Source organism: Acipenser ruthenus, chromosome 27, assembly GCF_902713425.1.
Source record: "Acipenser ruthenus chromosome 27, fAciRut3.2 maternal haplotype, whole genome shotgun sequence".
Lineage (NCBI taxonomy): Eukaryota > Metazoa > Chordata > Actinopteri > Acipenseriformes > Acipenseridae > Acipenser > Acipenser ruthenus.
In genome coordinates, this window is record NC_081215.1 from 23,961,195 (window position 1) to 23,978,244 (window position 17,050).

Sequence of the window (17,050 nt, forward strand, 5' to 3'; positions counted from 1 at the left end):
AAAAGTGTCAAAATGGTTCTGAATTTTTTTAATTGACTACCGGTATTTTAGCTATTTTACTAAGTTCCATCAGGAACCGGCTGTTAATTTTTCTTCTTGTGATATATTAAATTAACTCTTCCCTTTTTAAAAAAAAGGCACCTCTAGTTTACCTTGGTTTTTAAGAGAGATGGGAATTTCGAATAGTTTCCTGTTCGAATACCTGAAATAAAGAATAAAAGGCAAATAAATACATATGTGTACTACAGCAGACAGCATAAAAAGTGTAAGCCGCTAAAGTTTAAGTTCACTCTTCGGAGGAACCGGCTGGGTTCATGAATTGTACAAACAATGTCCAAGACGAGATTTCTTTGTTCAAGTTACTTGGTTTATTCAACCTGTATATAATTCAAAACACAGAACATACCTGCTTGTACTTTTAATGGTCGGTGCAAATGTTGACGTTACTCCATCCATTCACAGAAAGTCACCAGTAGATGTTTTACATTGTACTACTTCCACACTGTTTTCTCATTAGTCATTGTGTTGTTCTGCTTAGCATTTAGTATGTCTTTAGATTCATCATGAAGCTAAATTAGCTTTCTAATTTCAATGTTACCAAAGTTTGGCTTCCTTTTCAGCACTTGCTATACAAATTTAAAGTAAGCCGTACTCCCGGAAGCTGTTTCATGACTGCCTAGCAACAGCGTCTGTGTGCAATCATTACAAGGGAACTCAAGCGGGGGATCTGTTAACATTAGCTGAAAACAAGGCAACAATTTCAAACAGAATACATTTACTGTAGAATTTTGCAGTTACAAGCATTGCATGATTAATTAGGGTTGTTACATTTAATATGCCAATCTCAATCACATGAACACTCAGGGTTTAACACTGATTCTGATCACTTGTGAAGCATCAGCATTAATAAAAAGATGCGTTGCTTCTACTAGTAGTTAATAGAAGTATTTGTCGTGTACTCGAATATGTAATATGCTATTCAAATAGTTTTGACTTTTTATTTTCGTGTAATCGTGTATTCGACTGCACTGACCCATCCCTAGTTTTTAATATTCTCAGTTGAAATGCTTATCCTCTGCTAGTAGTCTGGCATGTGTGACACCAACTTAATGCCTCGATGTGTATGTGTGTGTTTTTTTTTCATTATAATTTTACTTAAGCTTGGTAGAATATACATTAATTGGGAAACTCATGATCATTTATATTACAGTAGACCACATAATAATTGTATGTGCCATTTATTGAGCCATAAGGTTATAACTTGTGTTGAAAGATAAATGAAATTGCACTTCTATGCAGTTCTTTATGTGCATTTACTAATATATAGTGTAGGGGTGGCCACTGCTGTGGTTCAGATCTACTGTACAATAAAAATGTGCAAGTAAATAGATTTAAAATGACCATGAAAAATGAAGAGCTGCACAGTGCTGTGCATGTGCAGGGATCACGCGATGCATTTTCTAACCCTTCAGGGTTAATCCAATTTGGAACCAACTGGGAATTATGTAATAATGTTTCCATCTCGCATCAAATTCTTTTGAGCAGAAAAATACAAAAATGCTTCTTGTAGCATTTACAGTGATTCCGTTCCACGATCAAACACTCAACACACACACATACTGGCATATTTATTTCACATGTAGCTGCATCCACAAAGAAAAGATATGACTTTAAACTCCATTACTGGCTTTACATCATATATTTTATACATTTATGTATTTTAAATATATTGTTTATTGCTGCAGATTGTAGGATTTATATGCCTCGTATTTCATAGGAAAATATTGGTTGAAAGATTATTGGAATTCTTTTCAGTACTTCCTGTGGAGGCGGGGATAGCATTTCGTGCCCCAGAATGAAACATGCCTCCTATGGATACTATAACTCATCCAATTTCCTAGCCAGCTGTAACAGAAAGCAGTGTGGCACACTGTGGAGATAAAGAACTGCACATTGAAGAGCTTTATGGGCCAGGCTGCCAATTCCATCAACTAGAGAGGAGGGTGGGGTTTCAGTGACATCAGCTTCATCTTTGTCACTGTGTGCTAGCAGGTGAAGTCTATGATGCTTTTCTCCAGAATGGCACATCTGACACTGACCTCATCTGAGCATGGAAATTCTGAAGGACCCCAAAATCATTCACCATGTCGGCATGCGTTGCTTACTGATTTCTGTTGCTGCCCCCAGTCATGGCTGAGATCAGGTTTGACTGAGACTTTAAACCTTTAAAAACTCTTCATAAATAAGAAGAAGAAGAAGAAGAAGAAGAAGAATGCTCCCACTTTAAAAGCTATGCCATTTTGATTTCCTCTTGTTGGCTTTCATTTGAACTGCAAGTGAACCTAGTTGTCACTATCTGGCTTTATTACTACCTGAAATCTACAGTAGTACTGTATAATTATGCTTTCAAAGATTTTTGTCAGTACTAATATAATTAAATTATCCAGAATTTACTTAACTCAGATGAAGACATGTAACTAAAGGGTGATCTTGGAACAATTTTAAGTAACTGTCTATATTAAGTATAAGCATTTCCTAAATTAAGAGCTCAAATTATATTATTTCATGGTTTTGATTTTCTGTTAAACAAGATCTCGAATCTATTATTAATAATAATAATAATAATAATAATAATAATAATAATAATAATAATAATAATAATAATAATCATCTCCACTGGCAAGCAGCAGATATGGTCATTTCTTTGTACATGGCCATCAGCTTTATACAAACATAACCGACTTCAATTTAATTTTACATTGTTTGCTTGGGTTCATTAACCATAGCGTTCTCATTTATTTAACATTAAGTTCTGAAATATTTGATGATGAAAACGTGATATCCCTAAGACATCATGTACTGTAATTTCACCAAGCAAAAATAATAAAGAAGAAATGGCTATTATCTGTTCATTGACCGAATGTGGTGTTTAACAAATGTGTTACTAGAATAACTGCTTCTACTAAATCAATATTCTCTACTTGTGTTTTTGCAGTTCTACTTTACATACATTTTAATGGCAGAGAAGGCATGCTTTAGCTCAAAAACATCACTTCCTTCACTGTAAAATTGACATACAATTCATTTGAGCCCCCGGTGAAAATCTGGTTCTTAATAAATCCAAGGCCCTAGGTTCTGTACCCCAGGCCATTGCCTGTTGGGATGAGAAGGGACACACTGACTGCACCTGGTGCCACCATTGGGGCTTCTCTGTGAATTCTGGGCATGTTACACAAAAGCTGTGTGAACCTGGATCATTCATTAAACCCTTTTCCTTCGACAATATTTTAGCTTCAACCAAAATTAGCATGACCTTAGCGTTCCAAATGGCATTGAGCCCCGTTATGACTTTATGTTTGTTTTGTCAAAACTGTGGGTTTTAATATACGTTACTGTACTATAGGTTGAAATATGTTGATGTGGCTTGGTACCTGTTTTTCTATATGTAAATTGTAAATTTGTATGAACTGCACCAAGCTTTGCAGCACTGTAGCTCACTGATTATCTTCAGCTGGCCTTGTCCCAGTAACCTGAATCCTCTATCTTCAGGAACACAAAGTGAAGCTGAGAATGTATTTAAAATGTGTCAATTGAAGCAGGTTTAAGAGCAAGACTTAACAAACAGATATGTAATCAAGAAAACATTGAATTGTTTTGTGAACTGTTCTGTTCAGCATGTACAGTATAAGCTCTTCCTTATTGCTTATGGACCTTATGTAATAGTGTGGAGGCTGGACGTGAACCAGTGACCAGGGCACCGGAAGTAAGCATTCTCAACACACTGCAGAAGGGCCGGGCTCGCTTGCATTCATGGTTATCGTTAATGACAGTGTACAACACTGCCTGTTACATTACAAGAAAACAAAGTAAGAAGTAAAAATACTGGTTAGCGTTCAAAAATCTCTGAACTGGTGTGCCTATAGGTTTGTCTGGTTTCAAGTGAATTTATTAAGATTACTATAGATTATGTATGAAGCCTACAGGTTTTATCAGTAGTGCAATAGTCTCATTGGTCCACTAATCACCTTAAGTTTGGATTTGAGTAGGAAAAATCATCCACCCAAATAAGACTGTTATATTCAGCAGGGTTAAAGCCTCTGACATTGTTTTCAACTTCATGTATCCCAGTCACCTTCGGTTCTTTCAAGTGCTTAATCTGTATTTTAATCATATTTCTCTGTGAGTATTAAATGAAGATATTTATAATACAGGATTATTTTTTTTTCCATTCTGCCCGTGAACGAAACGGTTGCTTAGCAACATAATGATCAGAGCAGCCTTGAGGATTGGATGAATAATGTCAGTCCGATTTAACACAGGATGAACCACACCACTCTGGGGAAGGAGGCAGGCATGCAACCCAGGGGTCTGAGGAGTTAGCTACAAGCTAACATATATTTCTTGTATTTATTTGATTAGAATTGATTTGCTTTTACCTGGGATTTAATTAGTTAAGGGGTAATATGCACTGCAGAAGGTGTGTGTGTGTGTGTGTGTGTGTGTGTGTTTTATAAAAATAGATGGATATAGATACAGATTCCCTATGCCTAAGGCTATACCTCCATCACGGGACCTGTAATATCCTGTAATATTCAGAAGAAAAAAAAGAATCGCTACAAAGAATTTGCGTTGTAGTTCCGTATGACCATTTAAGGAAGTGCAGACTGCGTTTATGTATATATTTATGTATTTATTTATCTCCCAGCTCTGGTGTTAGAAGAGACCCTGATTCAATAGTATCATTTGAACATAATCATGGAACCTAATTTCTTAGTTGCATGTGTCTTTTGCTAACCAGTTCTGGTGACGTGTCACAAACTGTCTGTGTGAGGATCTTATTATATCACTATTATATAGATGTGAATATTGTTAAATGTCCTTCACAGTGATTATTGGTATGCTGTCCGGAGCCTGGTGGAAACTCTGACAGATCTATTTCAAACCCACTCAAAATACCTGGCTTTACAACGCAGAAGCAAACGTGCAACCCTCTTGCTACTGCATTAATCATGCGAAAGATTCTGTATGAGAATGGTGATCTAAACACCTTTTATGTTCAGTGTTTCTAGCAGTTAGAGTAATTTCATTTATTCACCCAGGAACTAGGTAAAGCATTATTACTTGTCCATTACATTAGTCCTGTCCATTTTTCATGCATAAATGACGGCATTATTTTATCACTTTGTTTGTGGTTAATGAAATGCATTAGAAATAATATTGTGGTGGTCTGTTTTGAGTGGATTTGTCACTCAGTGAGGGATTTTAAACAGAAAGTAGTGGTAGCTTTTTTGTGCTATTTAAAATAGATAAAGGTGTTTTTTTTATTGCTTTTCCCATCCCCCCGCCAGTTAAACAATGTAATTGCACCAGTCTGCACTGGGAACCTTTGTAGGCACTCAAAGAGGAGACAGGAATTGTGCGGGCTCATGGACGACTGGGGTCAAGAAGCATACAAATCACACCCAGAAGATGTTTAAATGTACAAAACTTTATATAAAGCACATTGTAAAATGCCATCAAATGTGTCATGTTCATGGTAATTGCTCTTATATTGTATATGAGAAAATACAGCACAAATTAAATTAATTCAAACCTAAGGAGTACAGGTGGAACATTTTCAAAGCACATGGTTCATCCAAAACCTCATGGTTTAAATTCTCACGTCATTGTCAGCTTTCAGCTCTGCCTTCAAAACAACCAAATTGTGGAGATAAATAAAACAAATTTCTATAGACTACTTTTGTCTTTAACAATAATGGAATTACTTGTCTCTAACCAGGACAATAGTATAATATCTTTACTGCAGTTTGTATTTTCTTTATTACGGTAATGCTATTTTATTAAAAAGCAGAACATTTTTTAAAAAAATCGTTTTGAAGGTAATTAAAGCATATTCATCATTTGATTTCTTTATTTCTTTTCCTCATTTTATATGACGATTCTGTTTTTCTCATTCCATCCTGTCACTTCTTGTTTGCTTCCATGACCGATGCATATGAAGAGGTTCAGTTTGAAGAGATGTAAGTTCACATTTCAAAGCACACAAGGTTGGTAACTTTGTGCTTTTATTTTGAGAATGTTCTTCGGTGTACCCAGATGTTTTTATTTTTATTTTTTTGCTGTTGTTGTTTAGTGAAAAGTGGTGGTGAGAGGCATTTTAACTGATTATTCATATTAATGACATGCAGAAGAAAATTAATTCAACTTTCCCTTTCGGAGAAAGCGAAATAAATAAATAAAATAAATAAATAAATAAATAAATAAATAAATAAATAAATAAATAAATAAATGATAATAATGATAATAATAATATTAATGATAGGGGCTTTAGCAAAATGATCTTAATGATTTCAACATAAACCAGTGGATCACAGTAAACTTTCCCAAACTATCCTTTTGGGCAAAAAGAGGTTTGGATGGGCATACAGACTGGACTGCTCCCTCAGCCCCCTAAAAGGATGGATCCACTAGGGCAGGCCCAGGGCATGGTTGCAGGGAATGTGGGGAAGTTGCTTGTGCTATCCTGCTCTGGGGATAATTAGAGAGGACTTCAGTCTACTGTTCTGCCAATCCACCACCTTTCATGAGCACCAACAAACAGCGCAGTTACAATATTTAACAACTTTGTGGTGCCAAACCCCAAATACCAATACAATTTCAATTGAAGTTGAACAATAGCAGTAAAGTAGGAATTGATTGCACATAACTAATACTGTAAACCCCACTGAAGGACAGTATGGAGCACAATTCACCATTAACATCCATTACAGACTAAACAGACATCATGATATCACGTAGCTCAATTTAATGGCACACAAATAAAAGGGGTTTACATTAATAGTCTAGCTTATGCTTTCAAGTGTGTGTGGAGAGTTACATAAATTGTTAAAATGTTACTTCCCAGCACAGTAAAAGAATTAGTGAACTTCCTACTTTGCTCGGAATGTCTTTTGTTAGGAATACCCATCAAAAATAGATGACAGTACAATTACAATTGTATGTGAGTTCTATTCAGGTTCCAAGAAATGTCAAGTTAAAAGGATTTGCCAAAAAGCAGGAATGGATCAGTGGATGAGGGGGTGAGAATGAGACACATATAACCCTTTAGAGAATGCTGGACGGACAGGGTGGGGTGGGGTGGGGTGGGGTGGGGTGGGGTAGGGTAGGGTGGTGTGGGGTCAGGGGGAGTGTAATAGGTTTAAATGGATTGACATTAATGTACACACTTCATTGACATTACTAAAAATGATGTGGATTTTATTTTAATTGACATTAACCATTCTGCTAGCTGCTGTGCCACCACGAATTGTAAATGCTTCATTGTTCCAGTATGTCTTTTCATTTTACAACATGCAGACGTATGGCTAGCATTGGTAAAACACTGAAAGAGTATAACAAACAGAAGCTTATAGAGGCTTATCTAAACTTCTGTTTGTGTTGCTAGTTGAACCAAAAACTCAACTCCATCGAATGCCTTAAAATAAACTGATATGAATTAGTTATAATGTAAGGGTTATGATTTCAAATGCATTATTGATGACTGTGTCATTAATTGAACTGGAATGCAATAAGAAATCATAATGGGGTTCACACATTATTATATTGAAATGAAGGTCATTTTTGTTTTACCTGTGAGTGAAAAGTGTTGCCAACTTCCTTGAGGTCTTCATCAATGCGGGTCTGTTTTATTCATTCAGCACACTGTTCTGCTATAGTTTGCTTTCAGAGCTGTTCAAGAGTGAAGGAGCACACCTCTGAAAAGCATCCCAAGCTGCCACTGATTGTGCAGTCTAAAAGCTCAGTGAGGCCTGAAAACGAAAGGGAACAGCAAGCAAAAGGTTGACAGCATTGGGTCTCTCGTGAGGCTAGGATTTAGATGCCCTCACTGGGCAGTGAATGAAAATCTAGCACTGCCCACTTCATGCCCAACCACCTGACAATTGTCCAGGTGCCTAATGGATTGATACAGTTTTAAACCGTTTTGTACAGTGTTCCATTTTTTTGCAAATTTTTTTACTCTACGCATTTAACTGGTAAATAAGCTTGATAAGATTGAAAGTAGCTGCATCTGTAGGACTGCACTGTACAGCTTTCCTTCCCTGCTAAGATCCTTTTGATCTCGCAGCAGCTGGGTCACGGAAAGCTTTTTCTGAGAAGCATCCAGAGAGGAAGGGAGTTCAAGTGAAACGCAATCTTTAGCTGGAAATTACAGCTGTAATTTATCTGAAACAAAGTGCTTCGGAAATGTTTGCTGACCTCTTTTCTTAACCTTATCTTTATAGTTCAGTTCAGGCTTAATGAGGTTCTAACTCAATTGTGACCGTTATCAAACATCTGTTATTTAGAATTCAACCTATAAAGAACAAGCTAGTGAAATGTAACCCTACGATTCCTAGTACTGCAGTCTCTGCAAGTAGTTCTCTTCCAACTTTGCCTCTCTACTTCATTCTGGCAGTGCCAAAGGGGGTGATAACCAAGCCAAATTATCCCATATAAATAAGTATTAGATAAGTGTTTTCAATGATCACAGAAAATAGTGAAAGTATTTAAACCATAATGCTGAATAAACAAGTAACACAGTAACCCGATTGAACATTTTGAGTCAGTTGAAGGTTTAGGTTTTATGACTCAATAATAAGTAAGCAAAAATACAAACAAAATAAAGGCGGATACATAACTTATTTTGTGGCACATGCAGTATGTAACTGCTTTAGTGCCATCTTAAATGTTGAGGTAACTCTTCTGTGATGGATTTAGGTGCTAATGAAAGGTTGTTTTAATCCATCAGCTCTTTTTAAAATGGTAAGTGCCAATTATAATAAATTATGTGGGGGTTTTATGATATGGACTTCTGTCCACCGGGGGCTAAGTTTCATACCCAAGCCTCCAAGCACCATTGGCGAAAAGCTACAGTAGTACGACTTCTCCCCCTGAAAAAAAAAACTATTTCTTTATACTTGTATACCTATTATCACGCAGCTGAGACAACAGTTTATATGAGGGGTATTCAAAAAGCCTGATTCATTATGCTACTCCCCTACCTAAGATCAGTGCACTGCATCCAGTGCTGTTTAACTGCCTGCTGGCTTCTGTACCAGTCTTCTATAACCTTCCAATGTGTCATTGAAGGAGATAGCTGTTTTATAGCCTGAGGAATCACCTGTGAGTGGTTTTCCTTAGAAAAGTGCCCAATTAAAGTTTGTCTTCTTTTTCAGCAGACAATGATAACACATCAGAAGCAATGCACCCAAGGTCAGATGCATTGAATGTTAAAAAAGGGATTCATTAATTGCTAGAGAATAATCACAGATTGCCCAGTCTTGATTCCAGAGGGCCATGCTTGGCACCCTGAGCTGATGCCTGGGGCTGGGGGGGGGTGCTGTCATGTGGCCGGGGCAGAGATACTTTGAGTGCAAGTCTCCGTCTGTCCGTGTCTTGTGCTCCACTTAACCTTTGGGTGTTGAGTTTTGGCAAGAAAGCAAAGGAAATAAATGTTTACTCTCCAAGCGCAGTCGCTGTTTACCAATGGAAGTTATAAATGTAATGTATGATGTTTTATTTTCATTATACACGAAGGATGAGCCCCACAAATGCAATGATAGCATGCTGAAAGCATGTAATAAATAGCTTTTTTTTTTTACAGTAGTGATCTAAAAGATTACATTTGACTAGTTAATAATACAAATCTATACAGTAAACTGTACTGAGATCTTAATGTGTTGTCCTTTACAAAATTCTGATTGTATTGGTATTTAATGAATAATACATTTTATCTAATGAAAAATGTAGGAAGAAAAGTTTAGGATTTAGTGGTGTTTGCCCCTCAAATCAAGGAAAAAAAATGATATGGTGGCACCCATTTATTTTCAAAACCACTTGCTCTAAACATTTGTCATTCTTTTTCATTTAGATGCAGAGAAGAAATACATTTCCATAATTAACATGTATAATTTGCTGAATGGCACATTCTTATATGATTTGAGTATTGCAAAATACAGAATTCTTAGGTTTTTCAATATGAAGAGCAAGACTTTATCCAATACTATACCAGTATTAAGATTGATAAGCTGACAATAAATCAGAAGCATTGTACTTTTAATTGAAATAGTTATATAGTAATAGCGATATAAAATGAATACTGAGTGAATGTGATTGGGATTAAAATACTGAGCTACCAAAATGCTTCTCACTCGGCAGCTCGGTAGAGCTGCAGCATCAGGGCTGCTTAAACGGTTAAGTAAGAGCAAGCTTTGTATGAGAAATACACTGTAAATATAGATGTGCAGGATATCATTTCAGACTCCCATTGCATAGCAGGTTGAGCCGTTCCAGCTTTAAGCATGAGCTAAATTAGACACTTCAGCTTAATTAGACGCACTAAACACCTGTTGATGTATTTTACAATTAGGGCTTACAGGAAAACCTGGCATGGCTCAAACTGCACACAATGACAGTCTTACGTTATTCCTTTGTGTGTGTGTGTGTGTTTTCTACACCAGTCTGTATTTTGATTCTAATTCCCCTTTTCTGGTTTCTTCCCTCAGGGTTGCAGATGGAACAGTTACTGCCTCAGGTACACAGCGGAACACTATGGCCACTTTCACAGTCCGTCCAGGATCAAACCAGCCAGTGACAGCACAGAACAGGAACCCAGATAGCAAGACAGGAACGAGAAGAGCGCCCAGTCCCATGGTCTCTCCAACGGAGTCGATCACTGAAGTGAGGGCTTCCTCCCTCCCGCCCTCGGCCTCCTCACCCACACTGACAGACGTCTTTGGCACCTCTGCCCCACAGACTCCCGTGGAGAGGTTCAGCCTGGGTGCAGGCCGCAGCAGGCCCCCTTCTCCTGCGACTTCAATCCAGCCAGTTTCCAACAAGCCTTTTTCAACCAAGCCAGTCCATCTATGGACTAAGCACGATGTAGCAGACTGGCTGGAAAGCCTCAATCTGGCAGAGCATAAGGACACCTTTATGGACAACGAGATTGATGGGACCCACTTACCAAACTTACAAAAAGAAGATTTAATAGATCTAGGAGTGACTAGAGTCGGGCATCGAATGAACATAGAAAGAGCATTGAAACTGCTTTTAGACAGATAGGAATGGGCGATTCTTACCTGCAGGACTCCATGCTTCAAAGTTCATCCATCGTTCATTTGATTTCAAGTGTGTAATTATATTCACATTGGTTCATATTGGAGTATATGAATTATCATATCCTTAAGAGCTACAATTTGAAATAATTGTACAGTTCATTAATAAGCACAATAATTCTAATGAAAGTGAGTGGTTGTTACATTGAGCAGCCTTCCACCACTGCAGAGGGAAGAAAAAAAAACCCTGAAATTCCTTTTTAGTGATTTAATAGAAACTTTTGCTTTGGAATAATAAGGACTTTTTAATCAACTTCATTTGGATGCACCCGAACCAGCAGAGCTGTACTACGTTTTCTATCTTTGTTAGAATTTCTTCAGAATAAGAATATTTCTTCAACAAAAGGGTTATATTAACAATGCAAGCTGTTCAGAAAATTGTCTCGCTCCTCACCTATTTCTCTGGAAAGAAGATCCAGCTAAAATATATGCTAAGCCCATTTATTTTTCCCAGCATTGTGGTGTTCTACTTTGGGGGGGAAGAAATATTTTTTGCATCTATTTCACAATTATAGGGGCACAATTGTAGCAGTTATGCTTTGTCTTTTCTTTCTCGTTCTGTTTTTTTTTTTTTGTTTGGAGATTTTTTTTTTCAATTCAGTATATCTATTCAAGGCATTTGAGTGTCTGAAAAGTGTAAAATGTAAATTAATCATTATTGTCTTCCATAAGAGTGCAGGTGAATGATAAAGAGTAGTGAACTCCAAGGGCCATTGTTTTCACTTCTTTTTATTTTTAAGTATGACATTTGTTCTTCAAAGATGTGCCAGAAAACATGTATTCTAGTAACCAAAATTACGTTTTCTAGACATTTTTGAGCCACTCCCCCAAGACTAATCTGTACATCCTGTTATTTTTAGTCAGGCGTATTGCTAGACAATTCAGTGAGTGGCCCTTTCTCATTTAGTTTTATTCTTTAAAGAGATTTGTGAAGTTAAGAACTTTATGAGATTGTAGATAAAGAGAGACCACACACTAACTTTGCTTTAAAAAGAGGTTGAATTTAATTCTTTAGTGCAGCATTATAGAAAATATTGCTAGTTACAAAAAGGCCAGGTACAGTATCCACTGTCAGTTGTCAGTCAGTCCTGGAGTATATATACCTACACTATATTGTGCAGCTGCTGTGTGGGTATGGAGTGATCTTGAGATCTTATGCTGCAATCCAAACATAGATACAAAAATATTCACCAGATGCGGTTTACAGCATCCACCTTGTAAAGCATTGTGTTTATTGAACTGATGACTCATCTTGAAAATGGAGGTCTAAGACAGGAGAGAATAGCTGTGTGTAAAGGGGTTATATGTTTCTGTTGATAATTAAAACCACGCTGGAATATGCTAGGTGACCTGAGCACTTTCAGAACTTTCTTAAATATGAGGCATCTGAGGTGCATGGTGATCCTCAGCTGTATATTCAGATCCCTGGCTTGTGATATAATATTACATTTCAGTGGCTTATGGTAGATGCTCTTTGGCGATCACGCTTTCCTGACGTCTTTCTCAAAGAATTATGTAAGTGGATTAAATCGCTTTCTTAATATTTTTGGCTTTTTCACATTAAAGATAGCTCTGACCCAAATTACTTGGATCGGGCTTAAATCGCTGATCTCAAACACATTGCATTGTAAAACTTCATTATAATTGCAAAATCAGTTTACACAAAAATGTAAAAAACACTGAATGTGTTCAGCTAAGAACAGTTTGTTTTAAATATAGCACACACTGAGTTGTTCTTAATCAGAGATTTAACACAAAATATGTATTTTTTAAATTTTTGTTAAAGGGTCCCACTGTCATGAAAGACCATGTCTTTGTTATTTCCGAAGAATCGCATGTGCTGGGCACAAATGTAAACTGGTCAGTCCCTTCTGTGTCAAAATTGAGAATATTGAGCGGTGCTTCATAATGTGGCGTCTTCGCTGGTTAAGCAAGCAACAGGTATGCAATGCAGAGGAATATATCTCAAAGCCATACAGACGTGACTCCTATGATAGTTTTTACATTTGTGCTCTTCATTTGTGTGGTGCATTGGAGAAGGAAACAGTCGTGGTTTTGAATCCATAAAAGAAAAAAAAAAGGCTTTTATTAAATATACTGCTTTTATATATAAAGGCTCCTCCAGAAGTTCAGCACAATAAAAAGGCATGAAGCTAGTTGTTATCTGAGCTGTTCTTTGAAAGCGTGCAGGGTTTTAACAACAGGCTGTGTTCCTTTTCCAGGTCTGAGACAACAGCAACTTTCAAACTAGTCCCTTCTGTGTGAAAAGTATTCCTGCTGTAAGAGTGGGTTAGTCCAGGGGTTCCCAAACTGTGTGTCGCAGTCCAGAGTGGGCCGTGGGAGCAACAATATTCTATGTATTTTTTTTTAATACATATAATAACAAAAGGCAACAATAAAATACTAAATGAAGAAAAAAATCAGATTCAAATGAAAAAAAGAACAATTTAGATTAACTTTATTTACAGTGTTACAAGGTTTAAAAATGTTTAATTTGTATTTTTTTCTAAGAAATGCTAATAGTGGGCCTCAGGTAATAGTTTGGGAGCACCTGGGTTAGTCGGGTTTATGTGAGTAAAGCTGAATTACCCATGTGTACTTTTAATATATTGCTAAAAAGGACATTTTCTGGGGGCTCCCGAGTGGCGCATCCAGTAAAAGCACTCGCTAGAGTGCAGGATGCTCTCTATAGTCTGGACGTCGCCGGTTCGAGTCCAGGCTATTCCACAGCCGACCGTGGACGGGAGCTCCCAGGGGGCGGCGCTCAATCGGCCGAGCGTCGCCCGGGGGAGGGAGGTTTAGGTCGGCCAGGGTGTCCTCGGCTCACCGCGCACCAGCGACCCCTGTAGTCTGGCCGGGCGCCTGCGGGCTTGCCTGTAAGCTGCCCAGAGCTGCGTTGTCCTCCGACGCTGTAGCTCTGAGGCGGCTGCACGGTGAGTCTGCAGAGTGTAAAGAAGCGGGCGGCTGACAGCACACGCTTCGGAGGACAGCGTGTGTTCATCTTCGCCCCTCCCGAGTCAGCGCAGGGGTGGTAGCGGTGAGCTGAGCCTAAAAATAATTGGGCATTCCAAATTGGGGAGAAAATAATTGGCAACGACTACATTTTTTTAAAAAAAAAGAAAAAACCCCCCAAAAAAACAACGTTTTCTCCATAATGACATACTGGATGTAAAAGTTGACAGATGTAAACAACACCAATCATAAGATTTATAAATATTAATCCTGGAAAGGGAATACAGCCCTCCTATAAGAGGATTTACAAGACAAGCTGCTAACTAAATAATTTTTAAATAGATCTTATTTTAAAAACAACAGAGCTTCAACAAAGCACAGTATTTTTAATGATTTATAGTATATTATATGGAATTTTATAAAGGTATGTGGAACTAAGGCTTCTGCATCCACTTTGGAGTATGGTTTGCCAATATATATATATATATATATATATATATATATATATATATATAATATATATATAAAAGATAAAGCCCTAAAGATGTATTTAATTATATATATAATTCAATTTATGAGGTACAAAATTTAAAAGCAATATTTATATTGAAAGGATCAGCCTGGTCATTATTTTTAAGTTTATTCATTCTCTCTCCAAATGCTACAATCCCTAATTTAAACTCTTTTTTATTGTACACGACACAAGTTTTGGCATATGACACATTGAAGTAACTGGTGATGGTAATTCACCTGCATCTTTTACATATTGTAATTACAATTTGAAAATTAAAATTGCTTAGTATGTGTATAATGTGTGTATAAATTACCAAAATCTCACAGGATGTAAATTATGTAAAACCTTCCAGGCCCCATTTATAGCAAAGGGTCTGGGCACATTTTACGCTAACATATATATTTAAAGAAAATGACTAGCTGTGACTGTTGACAAATTGATTTTTTTGGAATTACATATCACTAAGCTCATTTATTTGCGGAACTAATTTTAGAGCAAAATAGTGGATGTGTTGAGTTCTAAATAAATTAACTATCGCCCAGTTGATCTGGCAATGATTATGTCTGTGTGTCACAAATCTCATTGCTATCCTCTTAGAGGACAATTTAAATTTGGGTTCTTCTTTCTTTTACTGATTCTTCATAGATATTAACATGTTTCTCGCTCTATTTTGTGTAAAGACCTGTGTTCATGTTATATATGTTGCTGTAATTTTGTGCTACAAAAAAATCCTCTTTAGGTTTAATTTATATATATATATAAAAAAAAATTTAATAAAGAAAGAGAAGTTCCTGTAACTGCACTTTCCCCCAAATCCTCAATACTACTGTATGGCAACCAAAATTACTGTAAGAAATAAATATAATAATGCTCTACGGTTGTATTTCTTTGCCACCTTTTTGGAGACCACTTTGATTAACTAAGGAAATATTTACTTTTGTTCAAGGGAGATACAAGAGTAATTATAATATTCAATGTACAGCACTCTTGGTGTAAATGTATACCAATAATATGAGCTTGCATTTAAAAGCAATGAATTTGTATTTCCTTCATTGTTTATAAAACATTTTAACATTTTTTTTTTTTACCAATAGCTACCACAAGCATCTTTAAAAGGCATATTCAATTTACAGTACATTCATACAAGAACATAATTAAGAAAATACTGTTCCCCATTACACTATACAAAGTACTACAGTCTCTGTATAATTAATCATCCAAGCACTTTCAGTGTCAGATATTGATATGGTCCTTTCAGAATATCACTATAAAAACACAGCTTGACATATATCTTTGGAGCCATGCTGTGATCTATTCAAGTAGAACGCCTGGGAGAAATAAGCTTGATTAGTTATCTTGGGTTGCAATACAGCAAAATGAGGAAAGTCTATAGTCATTTTAGCTTTTGACTTCTTGTGTGTGATCACTTACAAGACCAGATTTTTTTTTTAAATCAGAGCCTATTTAAAAAAGATAAAGCCCTAAAGATGTATTTAAAGCTGCAGTGTCTCACAGCCATGTTCATGTTCACACTTAAAATGTGGGTGAATGTTCACTACCGTTTACTTATCTCACTCACTCCCTCCCTCAGCAGGGTGGTAAACAGACAGGGGGAAAAGGGCCATGTTACAGAAATAGCCAAGCACAAAATCTGTGCATGGAAGCCCTTACAAGGCATAATGCAAAATCACAGGCCCAGTTAACATGGTGCTTGCTGCAGGACCAGCCTGAAGCATATCAAGCAAATAAGACAGTAAACTGTGGGGTTCTGGAGGTCATGCTCAGCATTTATCATCTGAAACTACACATGTGGTAAGTACCAAAGTTCAGTGCTCCAGTCCTATTATGATGCATAGAGGGGACACATGCCACAATGAAAAAGTGTAGAAAACAGGACCAGAATGGAAGTAATTTGGCCATTAAAACATATTGCTAGTTTAACCAGTGAAGTTCAGGTTTTATTTATCTGGTGCCAGCAAGCCCCAATAAATAATCCACTTGACTATAACTGTTGGTTCTGCAATTGCAGCATCCTCTTTGTCACTAATGTAAAACGTATGCCAGCTCCCCAGTGTATTACTTAGACACACATGCAGGGCGTTCTAATTATAGCACCTTCCAGCCATCCTCTTCCTCCCGGAACACCATAAACCCTCTTCATGTTAGAACACAGCTAGCTCCTTTCATGGTAGATAAGCCGGTTTATTTAAATAGACTGAAAGAGGTACATGCATGGAGAATCAAGCGCACAGAGTACTCATTTTACAGAGTACTCATTTTAGTAAACGACAGGGGGCAACCAGAATCAGTTCTTCTGCTGTGAAATGCAACCTTTACTCTTAGCAAACAGATAAGAATGGCACTTATGTGTTCCTTTTCAGGGTTGCACAGATTCACTAGATTTGTTGAGGTTAATGTCATTCACTTGTGC

At 37.0% G+C, this 17,050-nt stretch overlaps 1 protein-coding gene across 4 annotated transcripts in view; it reads left to right on the forward strand.

The window, feature by feature from the left end:
- Positions 1–15,492, forward strand: part of LOC117432277 (SH3 and multiple ankyrin repeat domains protein 2-like) — a 150,013-nt gene extending 134,521 nt beyond the window's left edge. For all 4 annotated transcript variants that reach the window (XM_059002118.1, XM_059002119.1, XM_034053954.3 and 1 more), the window contains one exon: positions 10,545–15,492. In XM_059002118.1, the coding sequence (XP_058858101.1) occupies positions 10,545–11,100 (556 nt within the window). In that variant the 3' untranslated portion in view covers positions 11,101–15,492. The remainder of the gene's footprint in view (positions 1–10,544) is intronic.
- The last annotated feature ends 1,558 nt before the right edge of the window (positions 15,493–17,050 follow it).